At 42.7% G+C, this 20,991-nt stretch overlaps 1 protein-coding gene across 1 annotated transcript in view; it reads right to left on the bottom strand.

The window, feature by feature from the left end:
• The window catches only part of LOC128298263 (uncharacterized), a 77,619-nt gene that overhangs the window by 30,845 nt on the left and 25,783 nt on the right, over window positions 1-20,991 (bottom strand). The window contains exons 3-11 of the mRNA XM_053034008.1: window positions 17,304-17,643; window positions 16,732-16,789; window positions 15,215-15,348; window positions 13,470-13,646; window positions 9,648-10,799; window positions 6,962-8,094; window positions 6,570-6,868; window positions 6,360-6,491; window positions 6,222-6,275 (exon numbers count right to left, since the gene is read on the bottom strand). Coding sequence (XP_052889968.1) covers window positions 6,222-6,275; window positions 6,360-6,491; window positions 6,570-6,868; window positions 6,962-8,094; window positions 9,648-10,799; window positions 13,470-13,646; window positions 15,215-15,348; window positions 16,732-16,789; window positions 17,304-17,643 — 3,479 coding nt within the window. The remainder of the gene's footprint in view (window positions 1-6,221; window positions 6,276-6,359; window positions 6,492-6,569; window positions 6,869-6,961; window positions 8,095-9,647; window positions 10,800-13,469; window positions 13,647-15,214; window positions 15,349-16,731; window positions 16,790-17,303; window positions 17,644-20,991) is intronic.

The raw sequence follows: 20,991 nt of genomic DNA, 5'->3' as shown, positions 1-20,991 counted from the left end.
ATGGTGGAACACCGTTTATCCGGGTTGTTTGATTATCCGTACAACTTAGAAATGACAGCTAACAACATGATTTGACAGATTAAATTCAAAATGGGTGATAGTAACGACTTCAATTCTAGCGATCATTTAGAGTTATTTTGTGGTTTTTTCATGATATGGAATAATCAAATTTAAACAAAATTAACCAAATAACTTTAAAACAATAAATTACAATCTGAAATCAAAGTATGCACTTATGTTAAGTTCTGATGAACCTCAGATAAATGGAGTTCCACTTTTCCTTTTTTTCTGCTTGCAAAACCAACTTGTTTGCTTACGGATTTACTGGGCGACAACGGATATGGTCCATTGATTGAAGTTTTCCCATCGGCCGCACCATCATGATGATCGACCCACTTCGCCAGAAACTTTGCCGGCGAATGCTTGTTGTGGTTTAGCTTATTCTTGATCAGCGTGTTAATGTTCAGGTTCGTGTTCGATTTGGAACTCTTGATCGTGGCCGAACCGGTCGTCGTGCGCGTGTCCGTGATGGGCATCGTGATTGTTTTCTTTGCTCCATCGAGACGCGACTTTGAGGAACTTTTTTTGTATGTCCGCGGTGGTGGCCGTATTACCATTAGCCCTATCGTCACCGGACCACCACTCGCTGCCGTAGCGCTGGGCGAACCGGCCCGATCGGAAGAACCCTTCCGATCTTTGCTCTTCTCCCGCCGCACACTATCCGACTTGGTGGTTGCGCTACCGCTAGCAGGCGGCTCACCGTCCGCTTGCTTTTGGCCATCATCGCCGCTCTTATTCTTGCGCCGCATGCGCTTCTTCAGCGTCGACACACTGAACCGATCATCTGGAAAGCTTCCCGTGCGGAACCACATCATGGCACACTGTTTGATGCTGACTGGCTTGACGTCCTTTTACTGGCATGCATTCAAAACGATCACTCGCGGCACACGACGTACAAACTCAGCCAAACCCTAAGATTTACTCTGCGATATGTGTGAGTGTTGTTTGTTTTTTTGCTAAGAAATCTCTACCTCACAATACCAGAAGGTCGCGGCACTGAAACACTGTGTTGTATCCTTCGTGTTTCACTATCACGAAACCACATAAACACTACCGGACGCTGTATTGTTTCACGAGTGTGGTGGGCAACGGGTGGATAAAACAACGAGCGAAACCGTTCCCGTTTTTCACTGAGCAAGATGGATTTTTCACGCATAAACCACTGCGTACTGTGGAAACTGTATGAAACGAAACAAACACGAAAACAAAAAATCAAGCAACCGAAAAAGAAGGGCAACCGAACACCGTTTCGTTTCGTTCCGACTGTGTTTATCTTGGTACGGATTGAGGGCGGTTTTTCGGTTGCTAGTTTTCTACACAAGGTTCAAATATGCATGTGCGTGTTTGTGTCCACAGTTCTCAAACATGCTCGAAAGTGTACGGGCGCACAGCATTCATGGGGATTTTTACTTCCCCCCGTTTGCTTCTCCCCGTTTTGCTGTTTCAGCTGATGGAACGGAACGGAAATTTTAAAAATAAACCGTCAAACCGTCTCTACTCAACGCGTCCGGTGATGGTGTGGGGTGGGCAACGATTCGTTCAGAAACATACAGAAAAAAAGACTTCTCAAACCGCGAAGAAAATGATTCTTCGTCACGGTAAGACGTTTGACAGGATATCAGAAAGCGAAAGGGAGTGTGGTACGGGGAGTACGGGGTGAGATGCTCCCTCCTTCCTTACCCCGCCTCACTGTAAAGGAATGTTGCACAGGCAGGGCCAAATATCGCCCCACTCAAAAAAAAAGTGAGGAGAAGTGAAAGATTAAAAACAAAACTACTAAAAATCGACAGCCGTACATCGTCGTCTCGTGTTTGCTTGTTCTTTTGAATGAATTATTCATGCGGCGACGCCATTTGGTGACGATATTTAAATGTTTTCAAATTTGAATTAACGATTCAGAACCGAAAACTGTCCTCCAACCGTGTTATCACTGTGTTTGAAGCTTAATGAAACATTCTCTTCATATAGGACACTCTCTTTCATTAACTAACTTCACGGATGAGCACTTGCTTTATCTTCTAACTCTTGCAATGGGAACGCTGGGAAGTTCTCGTTACAACTAATTGCAACTGATCGAGAACTTCATCAACTAAAACGACCCAGATAATACGGGGGGAAGGGTCCCGCGCTAGCGCTAGCTTCATCGCAATTAATCATTCGCAAAACGAGAGCACACCAGCCACCCCAAAAACCCGCAATATGACGAGATGGTCTTAAATAAAGCTACGTTTTTCCTTGTGACGCTGCCAAAGCAATCACCGAACACATCATTCCACAACAGTAACGCACACACGCTGAAAAACAACCCACCACAAGGCCCCGTAAAACTGCACACAATGTCGGCAAATTGTTGCATTCTCGGCGCGCATGAAGTTCTGGTTAAAGTTACGCCGCAGTACACGAGCCGTGGGTGGCACAGACCGGGTTACATAGCTTACATATCAGCTGGTGTTCTTTGCTTTCATAATGAAGATCAAACGATTCATTAACGTGGCGCATGGCATTGTGCTTAATAAAGATATCGTTAAAACCGCTGGTGAACTAGTCTATTTTCTATTGCTTCCAGGCGTTTATGGGAACAAACCAGGCGATAGTTTCTCTAGCCTACTTGATAGTACTCCTAGCACTATCATTTCTACATTAACGCAGATTCATGAGGAGTTGATCATGTCATGAGAATGACACCGATCCTAGATCATAATAATTTCGAAGTCCCTCAACATAGCAGTCTAAACATAACAACGCCTTAGACATATCACATTTTTGAGCTTGTCAGCTGTGTTTGTCACGTACAATAACTAAGAACCATTAACTTCTCATGCGGTAGCAATAAGGAAAAAAGAACCACATCTGTTCGAAACACAAACATACACACACGGTGATGACATCGGTTCGAAGCACCTACGCGACAACGAAATGTCGCGATAATTCTACGAACTTGGATGATGGCGTGGAGACTCTGGGGGGCAAGATACCACACATTCATTCTGTATTTCACGAAATCCTGTCGATCTCTACCACCTTCTACTTTGCGAAGGTCGGGGTCGACATATTGTTTGATCAACGAACGGCCTTGAGTATACAAGTATATTACTAGCGTTGCTTAATTGCAGAAACCATCACAAAAAAACTTTTGCTTTTACACGTGAACGCCGCACATACAACTATAGCGCGCACCATATCGTTTAGTTGATCAACGTTTTATTGCACTACATTTTATGCCATCAATATTTCACTACACACACTAACCACAGTAAACACTCTTTTTTACAAATTTCTCAGTAAAGGTTTAAAGGTTAAGTGTTAAGTAGAAATTAACCTTCAACTTTGATGTCACCTCATTACCACTATTCTGATACTAATGTGAACATTGTGTATATTTCAAGTGAAGAAAAAAAAATAGAAACGATCCACGGAACAGTTTCATTCATCGGAAAAACGAACAAATCCGCACGAATATATAACGCGACACACGATGCGACGTAGCGCGATGTCCGTTCATCATCCGCGTTACCATTCGACTGTTTGAATGTGTCGACCGTGCGGCTGTCCACACGCAAGATGTCGCGCATTCGTTGGCGCACATTTTACACCGAACGCGCACATTTTTACAATGGAGACGCCCGCTGCCATCATCATCATCATCATCATCGTCGTGTTCTTGCCGTGGGATTACGATAAAGCGCGATGGGTGGGAGATGAAGTCAGCAGTCACAAGGGTGGAATTGGTTGCTGCTGTTGTTGTTGTTCTGTCTTTCCACGCCTGCCAATAGGGGTGAATTCTCACCGCCCTTAGGCCGGGCAGTTGTTCTGCAGCGGGTCCATGCTTCGAGAGAATAGTGATCACGGGTGAGAAAATTGTGAATCGTGCTGGCTCGAAATGATGACGGTGAGTATGGGTCGTGCTTTGCGTGAGTGTGTGAGGGAGAGTATGCTCTTTGACATCGCGCATACAACAACGGTTGGTTTCGCGATCGCGAGACATTGAGAGTTGCATGAGATTGCGTGGAATCGCAGGAAATGTGCGCTACACACCACGCGTAAAGGGCGATGTAAAGGAAAAAAATCCCTTTTTGTATACATAGCGCAAAAAAAAGAAGAAGCTGCTGTAATGTTTCATCGTACTGATACCATAATCAGAAGCAAAACTCAAAGGCCAGCTGATAAAGGTTCGTTGCATTGTGCAAATATTAAATTAATAATGCACTTGAGTTTCTTGCTGCTAATTAATTGCTTCGAGCAAGACATCAATTGTTGAACGGTATTCATTCAGCTGTACACGCTGGTGAACAAAAGGGCAGAAGAAAAAACAATTGAACCCACACGAAGCAAATCGTTTGACGCGCGTTGTAAATAGCACGCTAGCGATTAGTCTCGCGCCCGCTGCTGTGTGTACACATCTTTTCACTATCATTCCACTAGCTGAGGATGTTGGAATGTCTCGTTGAAAGCTCTTTAGAAACAACATCGATCAACGGTGTGGAGGTAAAATAGAGACATAGAAAAGGTGAGCTTCGTTACACGCACGTGCTGAACACTTTTTGTTCGGTTAGTCATCAAAAGGCCTCAAGGTATCAGAGGTTGGACGGGGCGTGTTTTCGTACCGATGACGATCATCCCTATTATCGAAAACTACACTTCATACGGCGTGACAAATTCGATTTCTGTTTGCTAACACTAAGAAAGTTGGTGAAACAAACGCAGATTGCACGATCACAGCACAAGGGAAGGGAGGAAAACAAGTTCCCCGCGATCGTGCCTTCTTCGGAAACATGAAAATGACGTAAAACCCTTCTAAGGGGTTTTGTCCATAACACCACCCTACCGCCATTGAGGCGCATTAAAGAGCTTTGTGCCCAAAGTAGTGTAGGTAATTAAACTGGTGGATGCTCTGCTTGATCGCAGGCTTACGAACCGGTTGCACGTACACTGGTGGTGAAAATCTATTCCGTTATATGCTGTTGGCGTCAATCCTGTGGAAATGGAAGTAGCTTTTCCCTTAAAAAACGGTCAAAACACCGGACACACATGCACAACGCGCCTGAAATAGGAACGAGCCAAAATGGGTACCATCTTTGGGCTTTGAGTCTGGGGCAAGTCAATTGAGATTATTATTATGCGTTACGTTTCAAAGAAACTGACCATTTCGATCAATATTCCCTGACGTGTTCAAGCTGTGCTATAAAACAAATTTAGTTTTGATTTTTATCCTTTTCTATGTAACATGTGCTTGAATGTAGCATGTAACATGTGAATGGAAGCATGGAGCTTCAGCACCAGTTCTCTTGAAGTAAGTAAATAGTCGTTTAATTTTTGTTTGCGCTTATTACAGAGTACTCAAATTACTGTCGAATTTCGATGATAATGTTAGCATAAACGACCTCAGCAATTAACTAAACAATTTTTTAAGCCCATTACAGTCCAGGGGAAAGAGATTTTAGCCTAAATTGCATTAAAATTTCTAGACCATCTAGGAATGTCCCAAAATGGGGAACAAGTGCATTATTTTAATTTACCCATTTTTTAGAAATTGAGATTTTCTGAATGAGAAATTTTTGGAACAACAATTTCACGCATTACTTTTTCTCACAGATTAAACCAATGTAGTGCCATTTAAAAGACTAATTTTTGAAATTACCAATTCTGCTATTTTCAGCAGCTATTTTCTACTCTTTTTATGAGAGCTTTGCAAACTACAAAACAATAATTGACACTTGAACTAACTTTGGCACACAAAGCACTTTTGAATTATCATCTGGAGGGCTTTAAAACAAGCACGACACTTCAGTGTGATAAATAACAGAATTAAACAGGGCTTTTTAGTACGCAATTTCATATGTTGACATGTAATGGATAAAATCAACGCTCCACTTATTATATTTTAATATTTGTAATGAACAATACCCTTAAATTTTTCATGACAACCCATTAGATAACATTAATATAACGACATTGGTATAACAATTAAACAATTCCAGTATTTGACAGAACAGCATTAATGTGTTGGTATGAACGTAATAGCCATTTTTAAATCGAAATCAAAAGTATACTGTTGTATACTATAAGCCTCCATAAATATTTTACTAGAACTTGACGAATGTTGATACGCTGTTACACATGTAAGCGTAATGTGATAAGTATCCTACAATAACGGTACTCACCACTAATAGTTGTGTCGTCTGCAGTCGCATCATCATCATGTCGGCGAGATTTATCTACAAATGCGATAAGAAAAACGAAACTTTATTAAACATCCCAATTTTTCACACAATCGAATGGATTGTTTTGTCAGCCCTTACCTTGATGATGATTCCGACTTGAGATTTTCTCCATGAGTTTGGTGATTTTGCTGTCGTTCTTCTGTATCGCCGGTCCAGGACAGCACTCGGTCAGATCTTTTGCACAAGCCCGGTGAATGTTCAACTCGCAGTCTAAAACGATAAACGAAAGAAATCTCAGTTAAGCATACAGCCCTCACACACGTCTCTCCAATCCTTCTGAGTACGTACTAGTGCAATGGTAGCCTTGTGGGCTAACACCCCAGAGAATGTTTTGACAGTGATTGCAACGGGTCACTTCGTAGTACGGTTGCAGGTGCAGGTTGTGGCCTAGGATCGTTTGCTTCCGATTCTTGGTCATGAGCCGACTTTTGAAGCTTTTCTCGCGGCTAACGAAGTGGTGTACCTTGTCGATCGGTCCGCCGGGATTGCAGCGGGATACGAAGAACCGCATCAGTACAGTAGACAGAGCCGAACATAAGGCCGACTTCTTCGGATCCTCCTTGGGAGATTCACGCTCGAGGTCATCACTACACGTGCGAAAACCGAAAAATAGATTTAGAAAACAAAAAACAATCGATCAAGTACAGTCGTATTTGTGGACGATTTTCGAGCATACTTACAGATACTGTTGCAGCTTAGGCAGCAGTGTTTCGTCAATGATTCGCTGCTCCTTCACCTTGTCACCTTTGGCCATTTGCAACTGCTGATCATTCGGTCCAAACATCGTACCGAGCCCGGCGGTGCGCTTCATCTGGAATTGCTGCAGCTGCTGGTTGATGGTTTCCTTCGCTTTCAGCCGGCTGCGCAAGAACACCATTCGCAGTATTTCCGCCTTGTCATTCTCCTTCTGCAGCACGTCGTCGATGTCGCGTGCCAGCGCTTCGTCCACGTTCGCGCACAGTAGCGGCGCTCCCGGTACCAGGAATGTCGAATGAATCTCGTACGCCCACTTGCGCATATCCTTAACGCTGCCCTCCTTGTACAGCATCGTAATCAGATAGAACAGCAACGCTGCTGGGTCAGAATTGGTGAGCACAAAGTTCAGGAACACCGCCAGATAAACGGACTTTTCCGCCTCGAGCAGTTGCGTCAGCGAACGGAACGGACTGTTTTCCTCGATAAAACTTTCCTGGTCCGAGATGTCATCGTCCTCCATCGAGATGATCGGTTTTTGGGCGACGTTTGCCTGCGCTGCAACGATGCTTCCCGGCACCGTACCGCCGATACCCGCATTCGTCCCACCGACCGGTGACTGTGCATGGTGGTGCGCATGGTAGGAGGACGCCATATGACTTCCTCCATTGTTGTTGTTAATGTTGTTGAAATTGTTGTTACCACTCGCGTTGGTGGTGGTGCCATTGTTTCCCGCTGTGCTGTGGTGGTTGTTATTAATGCTACTGAGAGGGTTCGCAATTGCCAGATCACCGGCAGTGGTATGCTCATGGTGATGCAGATGACCACCATGCTGATGATGCGGGTGCTGATGGTGATGATGCCCACCGACGCCCCCCGGACTACCACTGCCGGTCATCGATGTGCTCAGGTACGGTGGAGGTGGTGTGCCCGGTGGCGTTATCTCCGATCGCTTGTCCCATGAGTCGGACGATGTTTTGTGATGCCGATAGCCGTGATGATGGTGGTCACCCACCATGCCGAAATCCTTCGAACCGATATTTTCCGGAGACGACACGATCCGTCGATGCTTCTTGTTGATCGATTGGTTCACGCCAGCTGCTGCCGCTTGATTCATCGCCTGACGGAACACGATGAAATAAAATATTATTATTAGCAAGGGGGTACACTATTGCATTCCGACGTCGGCATAGTGGGATCTATTGATTCCTTTACAAGAAAGCATTGAAAAGGGTAACGGGGTTTCACACTAATTTATTTAAACCCGGATTTAAACCCACGGTAACCCACAGCTGCTTTATACAAGAAGCGAAGAGCATGGAATAACATTCCATTATGGAAAATACAACACTCAAAACAATATAAACGTAAAAAAAAGCTTAATCTACTCATAATTTGGGAAATTGTCGATTCTGTTAGTTATACTTTACTGTTATTTAACAAACCATGCAACTGTTCTTGATGAAAGTAAGTGAAACGTGCAGCGTTAGTTCGTACACTAAACGATGAAACATCAATCATATGAACGGCATGCTTTTTTTATTATTTACACACAACTAACTACTTTCCTACAAGCTCTAAAAATAATTAAAACCATAGAACATATTTCCATTCTATAAAGTTTAACCAACGCAGAAACTAAAATAATAATTCTTATTGTATTGACCACAATCCTGAATGGCTGATGTCCGACAGTATCAACACGCATAAATTGTCCAAGCTTTATGACGATTCTAAAAATACGCACACGCACACATCACACAATCGCATACGGTAAGAATAAAACCTATAGACAAAATCATAACAAAGAAACAAACTTAAAATTAACGAAATAAATAAATAAATAAATAAAACCCACACATATAAAATAGAGTTTTGTAGCAAAAAGAAATCAGGAAGAAAATAAATAAATACAAAACCAAAACACGAAGCGGAAAACTATATACAATAGGGAAAAAAACGAACACTGAAAAGGGACACCACTTGAGCAGGATGGGCTCAAAGTGCAGCACCAGGAAGATTGCAGGGGATTTTCATTACGACAGAATGATAAAGAACAGTCAAGGACAGGTCGGACAGATAGACAGATCATACAATTAGACAGAACAGCATCACGAAACTCGTAGGAACGTTTCGTAGTAGTGTTAAAGCAGAAATACTCATCCTCCCTCCCGTAAGCCGTAAATGTATGTAAAGCGGAATGGAATAGTTTCTAAATGGTCACATCGGTACCGGCTACTAGGGGTGGTTATGGTGTAATCAAACGCAACGAGAGAGATTGTACACATCTGTTTGATTTGATTGTTTTTTTTCGACTGCGTATTATAACGTTTCACTACTCGACAACAAAAGGTGCTAAAAGTGTGTACACAGATATAGAGGAGGTACAGACTGAGACTCAACATGTAAGTGTGTGGTAGGCGGGGGGTGCTTAGTGCCAGCGTATAGACAAAAGGGACCGAGAGCAAAATGAGGGGATCATGTTTAGTGAGGATCGTGTTTGATCACTGTACATAGGGTTTGGTTTAGTATCTAGCGAGTCGTGTCATCCTTTTGCGAGAACAATGTTCCTTAAACCCATATATTCGATTCCTCCACACACCGCACTCTCTTCTGCGTTACTCTTATTGCGCTTCTTCTGCTCTTCACTTGCACTCTGTGTCTACTACTTACGGTGGTTTGCTGATGCTGCTGCATCTGGTGCACTATGTTCGGGCGGTAGGAAAGCGGAAAGGCGGCGGTCATATTGTCCCGCACCGGCGTACAGGTCGTTATGAGCGGATAGTTCATCAGCGTATTGATACTGTTCGGTGGTGGGCGCATCTCGATGTTGCCCCGGCCACCAACACTGCTGCTGCTGCCGTTGTTATTTCCGTTGGGTGTGCCGGCGCCCGTACTGCTGTTGGCGCAATTGCTACCCGCGTTGTTGTCGCTGTTCATAATGAGATTCTGGTTCACCACCTCCAGCATGCCGGGTTGGCGCGGCGGTAAGGGTGGTGGTTCCGCCTGCAACTCTGTCGTGCTGGTTGCAGTGGCCATAATACCCGAGGACACATTTCCATCCCCTACTGCCGGTGGCTCCATCGTTATGTTGTTGTTAGTGTTATTGTTTTTGCTGTTGCTATTGTGAGTGCCACCACCACCGCTAGCACCGCCATTCTTCTTCTTGCTCCGGGACGATTTACCGCCGCCCCCGCTAGCTTTCGAGCTGGCCGAACCGGACGAACCTGCCGAATGGAGACTGGCGGTGTCCTGCGCGACGAGCTGATGGTCCAGATCCGATACGAGGATATTGCGGCGCGATCCAACCTGCATCATGTCCACCATATCTTCGGACTTTTTTGGAATGTTGTTGCGCTGTGGCAGCGGTGGCGGTATGTCCGACGAGTTTTGCTGCTGTTTGCCACTACCGCCAAAGTGACCACTCCGATTGATGTGATGCCCATGATGGTTACCGTGCAGATGGTGATGGTGATGGTGATCGGCTGCGCTGCTGGCGCTGTACTTCTTCGTCTTGGTAGGCGTTCCACCCGAACTGCCGGAAGTGGTTAGTACACCGCCACCGAACGGACCACCGCCACCATCGGTCGGGCTGAGGCACTCGGGTGAACCGAACAGGGTCGCCGCCGTCGGGGAGGTTATCTCTTTGGAGTCGGACGATTTCTTCTTCGTGCCCAGGCTCAGCGAGGACAGCGAGCGCGGAAAGCGCGACAGAAAGGCGGGCGTGGTAGAGGTGGTGGTGGTCCCACTGTTTGGGAGCTGCGGCTGCGGAAACAAGGGCGGTGAGCTGAGCGACGAGGGGCTGAACGCCGGATACGAGCCGGGCTGTGGTTGAGAGGAACAGGAACAGGCGCGTTGCATCACACACCGAAAGAACGGGGAATCGATGCATCCGATCCGGAGCACCGGCGCGCGCGCGCGCGCACATTAACGTGAATGAATGAGCGAATGAGTGGGAAAGCGAGCAAGAAATAAGGATCACGAAGGATTGTGGATAGAACGAGGTGTTTGTTGGACGATGTGTTTTTTTTTTGTTTGTTTGTTTGTTTGTTGTAATTCATTCATTCAGTTCAGTATAGCGACCCAAAAAAAGAAGGAAATTAAATATTTTGTATTAGAATTCCGCACAACCAAATGAGGCAATCGGGATGGTGATAGTGATAGGCAAAAAGAGGTGAGCGCAAAGTTTGTTGCGAGGGAACTAAGTGTAGGGACAAAACCTGTCGTGCCAGTAACCAATGATAACAGAAAACACCATGGATAGCATTTTGTTAAGGTAGAAGAAATTGCAATTACCATCCTTTTTTCGTTGCAGAAAATAGTAATCAAAACAGAGTATATTTTTCTAAACTTGTGCATTAGCACTGATTTGAAAAATGAGATACTAAATGCATAAAGTATCGATGGGATCTCAGTGCGATTGGATCATATATTCAATCTAACATACATATTCGTAGCTGTTAGAAACATCCTTGAGTACATTATTATTAAAATGACAAAACACGACAATTACCAGTCTAAACGTTATGACAAACGTCTGAACGAACATGTTATCATCGGGTTCACGAAAGATAATTTATGGTCAAAACAATAAAAAGAACATTCGCTGTATATGCTTCTAACAAGATTAACATGTACAGCAGTGGACAAGCCATTGTCGAAGAAAGGAAATGAGTTCCACTTTCAGGACCTCCAGCTAAGTTAAGGATAGTTAGGAAGTGGAAGAAAAACAGTTATGCTTTGTAAAATAATGGTTCACAATATGTTCTGTTAACATTTGATTCGAATAATACAAATCTAATCACTGAATATCTAATCAACCTGAGATAGATGAAATTTAAGAACAATATGCTATTGCAAAAACGTCTAAATTACTATTGTTTGTAACAAATGCACAATTTTTTTTAAAAACAAATATAAGAGATAAACAAACATTCCGAAAAAAAATAACAGAAAAAAAAGTCAGTAGCATAATCGACTTCATTCGTAACTCTTTTTCTACATGATAAACCAAACAATTGATAAAAATTCTACTAACATACGTAAATGTAAAGAAAAAACCAGTTCCGAAACGAGGAGCAGCAAAACAAACAAAACTGCAAACACGGTAAACATTCGGTCGCACAATAATATGATAAAATGCACATAATGACTGATACAAAATTCGCAGCGAAGAGAGGCGATAAACATAGGGGGGCGAGCACAGAAAAAAAATCAAAAGCAAAGCAAACATAAACGTGTAGTTCCCCTGTGTGGGGGTGTTGAGTATTTATCAATCTTGTCACTATGAGAGAGAGAGAGAAAATGGCACGGTTGACCTTTCAAGGAACGCGCTTTAAAACGTACAGGGTAGAGGGGCATCCGCAAGAAATTGATGCATTTTGCACGATGCACTTTTATGCGGAGTGTCATGTGAGTGATATTGTTTTTCATTTTACGCTTCTAGGGTACGGGACGGTTGTTGTGCGTATGATGTATTGTAAACTGCCATCATGCATTTTGATGAACCGTGGTGGTGTTAATTGAGATGAGAGCATTAAAAACTGCAACAGAGTTTGCGTGTGTATGAGCTTAATTGTTTTTGTTTTATGTTTGCAAACCAAACGTGTTGCGCCACTGGGAATGGAAAACGATTCCGATTTGAACTACACACACACACACAAAACAGTACACCAATTGTGCAGGATGAATTGTTAACTTTTCAAAAAATAACCAAAAGCCTTTCCATGTGGTAATGTCACCCATAAATGGTTGGAGTTAATTTGCGGTGATTGATTATTGCAGTGGCACTTTTGCTCATAATTTACGTGACGCTCGTAATAAACGTATATAAATGCACCATGTAAGACATATTGAACATCGAGACAACACATAAACTAACACATAAACATCAACGCGTTTGAATAGTTATTTTCCAATCAAATCGCATCTTGATAAACGACGAAGAAGTGATCGTATCTGGAAAACTTTGCATGGAATCATTTTTGGAAACAACATACAAACAAATTTCATTTGGCCCGCACAGCTTTACAAACTGTTGGAAATAACACCTTTTTGTGAAGAAAATACAAAAGAAACACACAGAGAAAGAGAAAGAAGAACACCTTCGCCACAAATGCATACTGCATTCGGTGGAAAACCCCCCATCTATTGGTGCAAAACTGTGTTATAAAGAAGGGGAGCTTTACAAACATTATCTAGAACCATTTCCGCGCATTGGAAAACTTTACCGTACTACCAAAAACACATCTCCTTCAACCGCAAATGAATAGTGCAAATATTCAAGAAAAAAAATGTCATGATTGTGCGAATAAAACGAAAAACGCTCCACCACACCCGCGTGTGAATTTTCCCGTAGTGATGATCCCCGAGTTGTTTTGTTCGTGGACGATAGGATGAAATTATTAAACCATAAACGGACCGAAAAGAATGTGACCGATTGAACACCTCCTCCTTACACAGTGGGTAAAGGTTGATACTAGAAAAAAGGGTTACCTCGCCAAGCATTTGCTGCAGTTCCTTTTCCAGCTTCTGGATCGTAGCATCGACCCGGGCAACTTCCACGCGCGGTTTGTTGCTTGCGATTAGATTATCACGGTTTTTCTTCACCTGATCGAGCATTAATTGCAGCGTGTTCATCTTGTGCACTTCCATCTCCCGTTGCTTTGCACACTAAAAAGGAAAAAAGACAGGAAAACGGTTGTTAAAATCCATTAATCTAAAAGCATCTTTAAACCGATCAATGATTCTTAATCTCTACTGTGAAAATTGCAGAGTCTTTACAGATATATCAATCATTGAACGTTCTTAAGTAGCCAAAAATTGTCCAAAAGATTCATGAAGCCATAAATGTTCTTTGAATTCTGAAGATTTCTGTATCAGAAAGATTCTATTTGATAATCCAGCCGAATTTTCATATTTTAAAGCAATATCTATTCTTGTAATTCTTTCATTGTAAAATGGAATTCTAAATTTACTGAATGACTGTTTTCAAAAGATTAACTAAGTAAAATAGTCTAATATGTATTGTGATTGTAAGGTTAATTGTTTGCAGGGAACAAAAATAGAATAAATAAAACACATGAATTGTTGGTTTTTTTTTAGAATTCGAGCCGGATGTCTGCATTTACTTTTAGAATATTAACTGCACTGCCAGCTTATCAACATTTAAGCTTGTATTTCCATTAGACATTCCGGTATCGCTTCCTTCTGCTAAAAGGATCAATAATGTAGACAACCCTTTTTAATCCTTCTGTCTAGTCATTTGGCCCCTTTTATTTTTACTTCCCATTTCAGATATGGCAAAAAAAAGATGGAAGCTTTACTATGTCCAACGTGTTGTTCACCAAAAATTCCATGGCTGGGAAAATTGGGAGGAAAATCCCGAAATAACGCAATTCAATAGCCGCGACTCGCACACTCGCACCCCAGAGAGCGTTTAGACCATCGCCACGAATAGTATGGAAGAGGGTGGTGGTGGTAGTTGTGATGGATCCGTTTTTGGAAGCGACCAGAAATAATGTGATGAAGAAATTAGCATTTCCACCATCGAATGCAAACCACATCTGAATCTCTCTCTCTCTCCCACCAACGTGTTCGGGAGGTGTATTTGTACCGTGAGCAGGACACGCGGGATGGTAACACATGCTGGCCAAAACCGTTTCCTACCGTGCTAGTTCGCCCGCAGCCAACGACCGGGGCGGAGCAGAAGCACGGGGTGACAAAAGCAGACAAAAAAGCATACCGGTGGTGGTGGGTGTGGAAGAAGATTGGGAATATTTTTAGACCGATCGTAAGGAAAACGCTACCACCGTGGCGAGCGGCGGCGGCCCTCCCCCCCCGTCCAAAAGATGCTTTCCTTCCCGATGATCTTGACATTTTTCGATCGATGATGGAGTAAATTCGTGGAAAAATAAACGATCCCAGCCCCGGTGTGAGCCGGTGTGGAATAAATGACCGGGAATTGCGGGAATCGTTTGTGGTTCGCATAAAATAAACGGAAGGAGAGCAACAAAAAAAAAATACACACCCTAGACAAAATATGGGCAGCAGCAGCAGCAAGACTTGAATCAAATTAATTACTTGTGAAATGTTGCAAACTTCATTCTTGTGTCTTTGCATTTAATTAAGTTTAACCCATTCAACCCTCGCGCTACTGGTAACGCCGCAATTCGTTTGCGTTCTCGTTCTCTTTCTTGCTGCAATGCTCAATGGAAACGCCTGCTGCAGCGTTTACTTACATCAACGGGCTGTGGAGCGGTGATGCTGTTCCGTTGCGCAACCGGCGTCATCGGCGCGATGGAGTTGGTCGATGGCGATGGTCGCTGCATTCTGTTGCTGCCACGCTGTACGGTTAGCTCAACGACGTCCGATGCTGCAAGAAAGAACCAAAATAACAAGTTTTTACTATTTGCGGTACACCACACAACTGATCAATGAAAATGGGTGCGCGTAATGGGAATGGAAAGAAGTGGAAAGAGTTTGAACTAACTTTGAGCCACAAAACGGGATGCATTGAACGTTACGCTCGCCCAACAACTCCAATCGCGGAGGACTCCAATAGGGCGGGTATATATTATGTGTGAAGGCGGCAGAGACAATTTTCATTTTATTGAAATACATAACTTGATAAAGTGTTTATCGACTGCAAAAGCGTACAAATTGAAACTACCTCACCCCGAGCAGTGGAACGGGAACTGGTTTACCCGCTGACAAGAGGGCTTTGCACAAACCAGATCCACACTCACCCACTGTACGGCGGGTGGTGAGTGAAATGTGCAGTTAGTACCGCAACCAGAGCAGTGGCAGCAAAGAGAGATGTAGTAAAGTTGCCCCCGATCGATTGTTTACATGTTTTCCCTCCCCACATTCTCATTGGTCCCATATTCCACGGGGAAGATGTTCGACTTTTCCCGCTCGTTAAAAGTGAGAAGAAAAAAAACACAAGGGAATGGAAATCGGAACTGAGGTTGAATCTGTGAAAAAATCGTTCAGTTTGATCGAGCAGCAGTGATTTAAGTTTTATCGGGAGTGAGAAAATTAATTAAACGCAAAACCACAACGACACATTGTAATAGTAAAAGATGAATGCATCTAGAAAATATATATAACAACGTGCATAACAGGGGATGTGGTGTTCAAATTGTACAGTGGAATCTATTTCGAGATTCTTTTAAAATTTCGAACTATAAAATGTTGATATAGATGTAGAATCTGTCGATCTTTCTTGATTTTTTTTTTCTTATGTTGATCATAACCCTTATCTTTCAAAAACCCTGTATTAGGATTCACCATATTACATTTCTAAATAAAGGTAAAAGCTATTCAGACACTAAATTACTATGTTTTCCGCAATATACTTATCATCTAGTGACACTATGGACGTTCTGATTCTCTTATTTTAAAAGAACACTAATTTCATTTCATGATAACTAATAAATATTGTTCCACGCAGGCAACATTCTTGAAGTAACTAACGAGCTAACAACTTCTACTTCTAAGCGTACGATAATGTATAGAGCGCAATGGTGTGTGAGAGTGTACTCGTGGGAAGGAAAGTGAAGCTGTGGAAAAGGGAAAGGTTCGAAAAGGAGGGATTTTTTTTTTGTAAGAGAATGATTATAGCGGTGCATTCTGCGGTTCTGCAACAATGACGCGCGAAACTGCAACCAGTGTGCCCCGGCGTTAGTGTGTGCTTAGGTTTTGTTTATTATTTCGCCATTTTCCTGTACCTTGTACCGGTACCACTTGTGATTACCTTTGATGAGTTCCACGACGTTTGTGTGGGTTAACGCTCGCACGGATGTTCCATTGACCTACGGAACGGGTGATTGTTGATTCGGGGATGATGATGATGATTGGCACCGACCGGGGTTTTTGCATTGGAATCAAATTCGATGATGAGTAAGTACCCGGGAAAGGAATGCAAGAAAACATATTATAAAATAAAATAAACAAACAGAATGTTTCTGTTCACAAATCAAAACATGTTTTATCCGAAATAATTGAATTTTTGGGGAATTTTTAAAGTCATATTTTGAAAATGTGAAACTAGCAAAGGCTAACGTGTGCGTACAGGGGTTTCGAGATGAAATGATAAAGTTTATGTCGTTTCTGGATTCTTTTCAGGCTGAAGTGGATCATTTAGAGGTGCTGAAACAAGTGTGCTTCACATATAATAACAAAGTTTGTTTTGATCTACAAATCAAATGCAACACATTCCAGTGCAACATGAAAACGTTCCAGAAATAGCGCCAACTTAACCAATTAAACTGGAAACCCCTGTAACATCTGATCTCAACGCCCTAACCTTATTCGACAACGCTTTACCTTCAGTATCATATCATCCGGCATTAACCCTGCCCGTCGTGCCGCACCGCCCGGTTTAACACTCTCGACGAACACTGGCTTATCGCCGGACACTTTCATACCGTACCCGGTCGCATCCTTGTTGACCGTCAGGACGAGCGTCTGCATGGCCATCGACCCATTCGCGGCGGATTCCCGCGTCGGTGTCAGTGTCTGTGGCCTCGGTTGCTGTGTCTGCTGCTGTGCGTTGTGCTGTTGTTGCTGTTGCTGCTGTTGCTGCTGCTGTTGCTGTTGTCGGGGGGATCCGGCACTGCCATTCTGGTTCGTAGGGATGCGGCTGCTTTGATTGTGTACGGGAGACCTATTTCCCCGGTAGAACAGGGTGGATTTAAAGGCAACAACGGGGATGATGGGACGGAATGGGATGAGGATGAATCGACAGGTTGGGGATGGGAAAACGAATGGAAGAAAGAAATATAAAATAAAAAGGATATCCAATATTGAAGCGCCGTTCAACCGTCAAACAAAACACACAAACAAACAAACAAACAAAACAAGCATCTGTTAGCGAAGGATGGATGAGGCTTTGCGAGGAAAGAAGGAAGTTAATGAAAAGCAGGTAAAGGAGGAGGTGTTGTGTACAGGAACGTTTGTGTTGTGCTGTTTTTAGTAAATTAGTTTGTCGCGGTGTGTGCAATGGTGCAAACTTAATCCTTTAACCCTAATTAACAGAATGTGGTGTTTTATCCTTTTTTAACCTTCTTCTTCGTCTTCTTTTTCGCAATACAACTTCTTCACAAGCTATTGAGAAAATATCTGCTGGAAATATCAAGATTATAACTAGGCTTGCAGCACTATTCAAACGGTACAAAAACTTGGATAACTCAGTACTGCCTAACGATGGGTTCTGTCGCGTGAAGATCAAGACAAACGCTACCATTATGCCACGAGGCGCTCCACAGCGATAAAAATCGTATCTAAGTAAACGTAAATGACTACTAAATTTATCTTCGAATAGCAAAATTATCTAAAATGCACTATATTTTGCTTAAAATATCTAAAACTATAAAAATATCCAAAAGAAAAACATTATTTACTAAAACAACAATAATCAGTAATAGAAATCAGTAACAAAAAAAAAACAGCTCGCTTAAGTTGCAAACAAGAATAAACCCAACAAAATAGACAAAGGCAATCGCGTGAATGTATGAGGGGGGCGAGAGAAAACGCATCGCGCAACACGGCATTAAATGCACAATTAATAATGCGAACCGCGCACAGTACAACAACGCGCTTTAGAACAACATACACACGAGGAGGAACGGCCGTGTTCGCCTTGCATTACGACGGTTTTGCCCTTGCACTTGCACTTGCACTTGTGCTGCCTCGGCTAATAACTGGCACACACACACCGCGTACAGACACGCACGCACGCCTGGATTCTTCGCCATTCTCTCGCCAACAACACATCATCCCCCTCGGCTCGGTAATCATTCGCGGACGGCCGCACAGCTCGTTCACCGAACGCCTTTGCACGCCCTTTTTTTTGTCGACAACATTGTCCTCCCATCGCCGCCCTGTTGTTGCTCGCATCTCCGCGCCATAAAATATGAAGGCGACCTATTAAAAAGACGAACATCTGACGCGCGAAGGCCGTGGGATGGGAAAATTTCGTACGAGTGGTAAAGCGAATCATTTCCACCCGTCGGGGGAGGGGTGGGGCAGGTAAAGGTGAAGTGATTTGCATCGTAAAAAGTGCACACTGGGCCACATTATTGTTCGCGCTCGCTCGTTTTGCTTTCAATCAAAGCCAGTGCAGTAAAAGACAAGGTGAAAGTTCACGTGTCGAATGCCGATCAATAGGTAACCTGATACACACATATTCTTAGAAGGTTCTGCTGCTTTATCATCCATATTTTCTTATTTTTGTTTCTCCATTATGCAAAAATGTTTTTTTCTTCTCTCTCTCTCTCTCTCTCTCTCTGCTCATCCCCTTCCGAAGGAACGCTGACGTTGTCATACAATCGGCTAATCGATCGGACATTTAAAGGTCTAAAAATACGTCCACGATCGGTCCACACGGCGTCTTCTTGTGCTGTGTGTTGTGGGTCTTCTTCACTGGGCGAGTGTAAACCCCCTGGCCAACCGATTCCTTAATGGATGTTTGTATAATCGATAGACGACTACAAAAACTTTCGCTCTATAGCCATTGCTTCTCAGCCGCCGGTGTTGTGTTGCTGCTGCTCCATCTGTTACGGACACACACACATACCCACACACACACACACTTCCCACTCGGTTCGGTGCAAAACCAGCAGATCTCTGTGGGTGTTGTTGGAAATTATTTGTGCGATTTTAATTTTCGATAACTGCAATCTTATTAATTGACTGTCATTCGCAGGTTCTCTGTTTGCAACCAGCGTTCTGTATGTGATTAAAACCGTACGAGCTCTGCTTCATGGAGCAACCCCCAAACGAGATAAAGAGATGTTGTGGCTAATGACGGCTAAATTGCCAATCGACCGTAGACATGGGAGCCGAAAGTGTGACAAAATTCCAAAACTGGAAAGCAAAAAAGAGAGGTAGAAATTAAAGCATCGAAGCCAATACTCGCTCGCTGTTTGGTTTTTGCCCTCGATTCGATGCGATTTTCCGGATATTTTGCCATTAAGCACAGGGTTTTTAAGATGAAATGACAAAATTGGAACCATTTTTGGATAGTTTTTAAACTGTAAAATCGGATCTCCATTATACGAGGATCGTAGGATCGAATATCGGAATTAATGAATCTGAAGCTCTATTTCAAAGATTTATGAATCATCAAAGATCCATGACTTAGGAACTTCATGGTGCTTACTCTGAATGAATATTCAACTGAATAAATGAACCCAAATCTTTATTATGAAAATATATAAATTGGTAAAGGTTCAGGAATTATCAAGAACCAATAAATCTGCATCAATCCTGTAAGATTCGTGAATTGTCAACGATACAGGAATGTTAAGGAATCATTATTTTCATCAGAGGTTCATTCATTCACGACAATTCATTTTCCCTAATTCATTTTCACGACAGGTGACTGCGTGAAATTCCTCATTTCAAAAGCTAACATCATAAAAATGTCTAAACCCTTTACATCTTAGAGGTTCAACACTGCTTGAGGATTCATATCTTTAAATTGAGAATTTATGCATCTTCCTAAAGATAAATGAATTTTGAAGAATTCAAGAAGCTTTTGTGAGTCGGTTCATGAGTAAAGTAACTCGTGGAACTTGAATGAATCTTCATTCATTATTCAAAGAGATTCATTAAATTGAACACTGGTAAAATCGCTAAGAACTCTAAAGCTTTTGAAATTTATAAATTTGTCTGTCTGTTTTATGTAAAATTACAACGTTTTATATATAATCAGCGTCATTTTGCACAGCATCCAGAAAGTGGGAAAGATTCCAGATCAACCTCTACATCTGTCACCTCAACTTGATAAGTAAAATCCAGAAAATACGAATTGAAACCCCTGCAAAAGATTGATCCCATCAAAAGCGACAGACGCGGCGACGCGAGAGATACGCCGTTTGCTGACATTCAAATTTGCCATAAATCACAATTTTTGTCTGCTAATTTCACAACTTATGGCAATATAAAAAAAGCAGGAAAGGTGGACTAAGTTAAAAAACAACACACAAAACGCACTTTGGGGGTGAGACTA

This window comes from Anopheles moucheti, chromosome 2 (genome assembly GCF_943734755.1).
Source record: "Anopheles moucheti chromosome 2, idAnoMoucSN_F20_07, whole genome shotgun sequence".
Lineage (NCBI taxonomy): Eukaryota > Metazoa > Arthropoda > Insecta > Diptera > Culicidae > Anopheles > Anopheles moucheti.
This window is presented reverse-complemented; position numbering and strand designations above follow the sequence as displayed.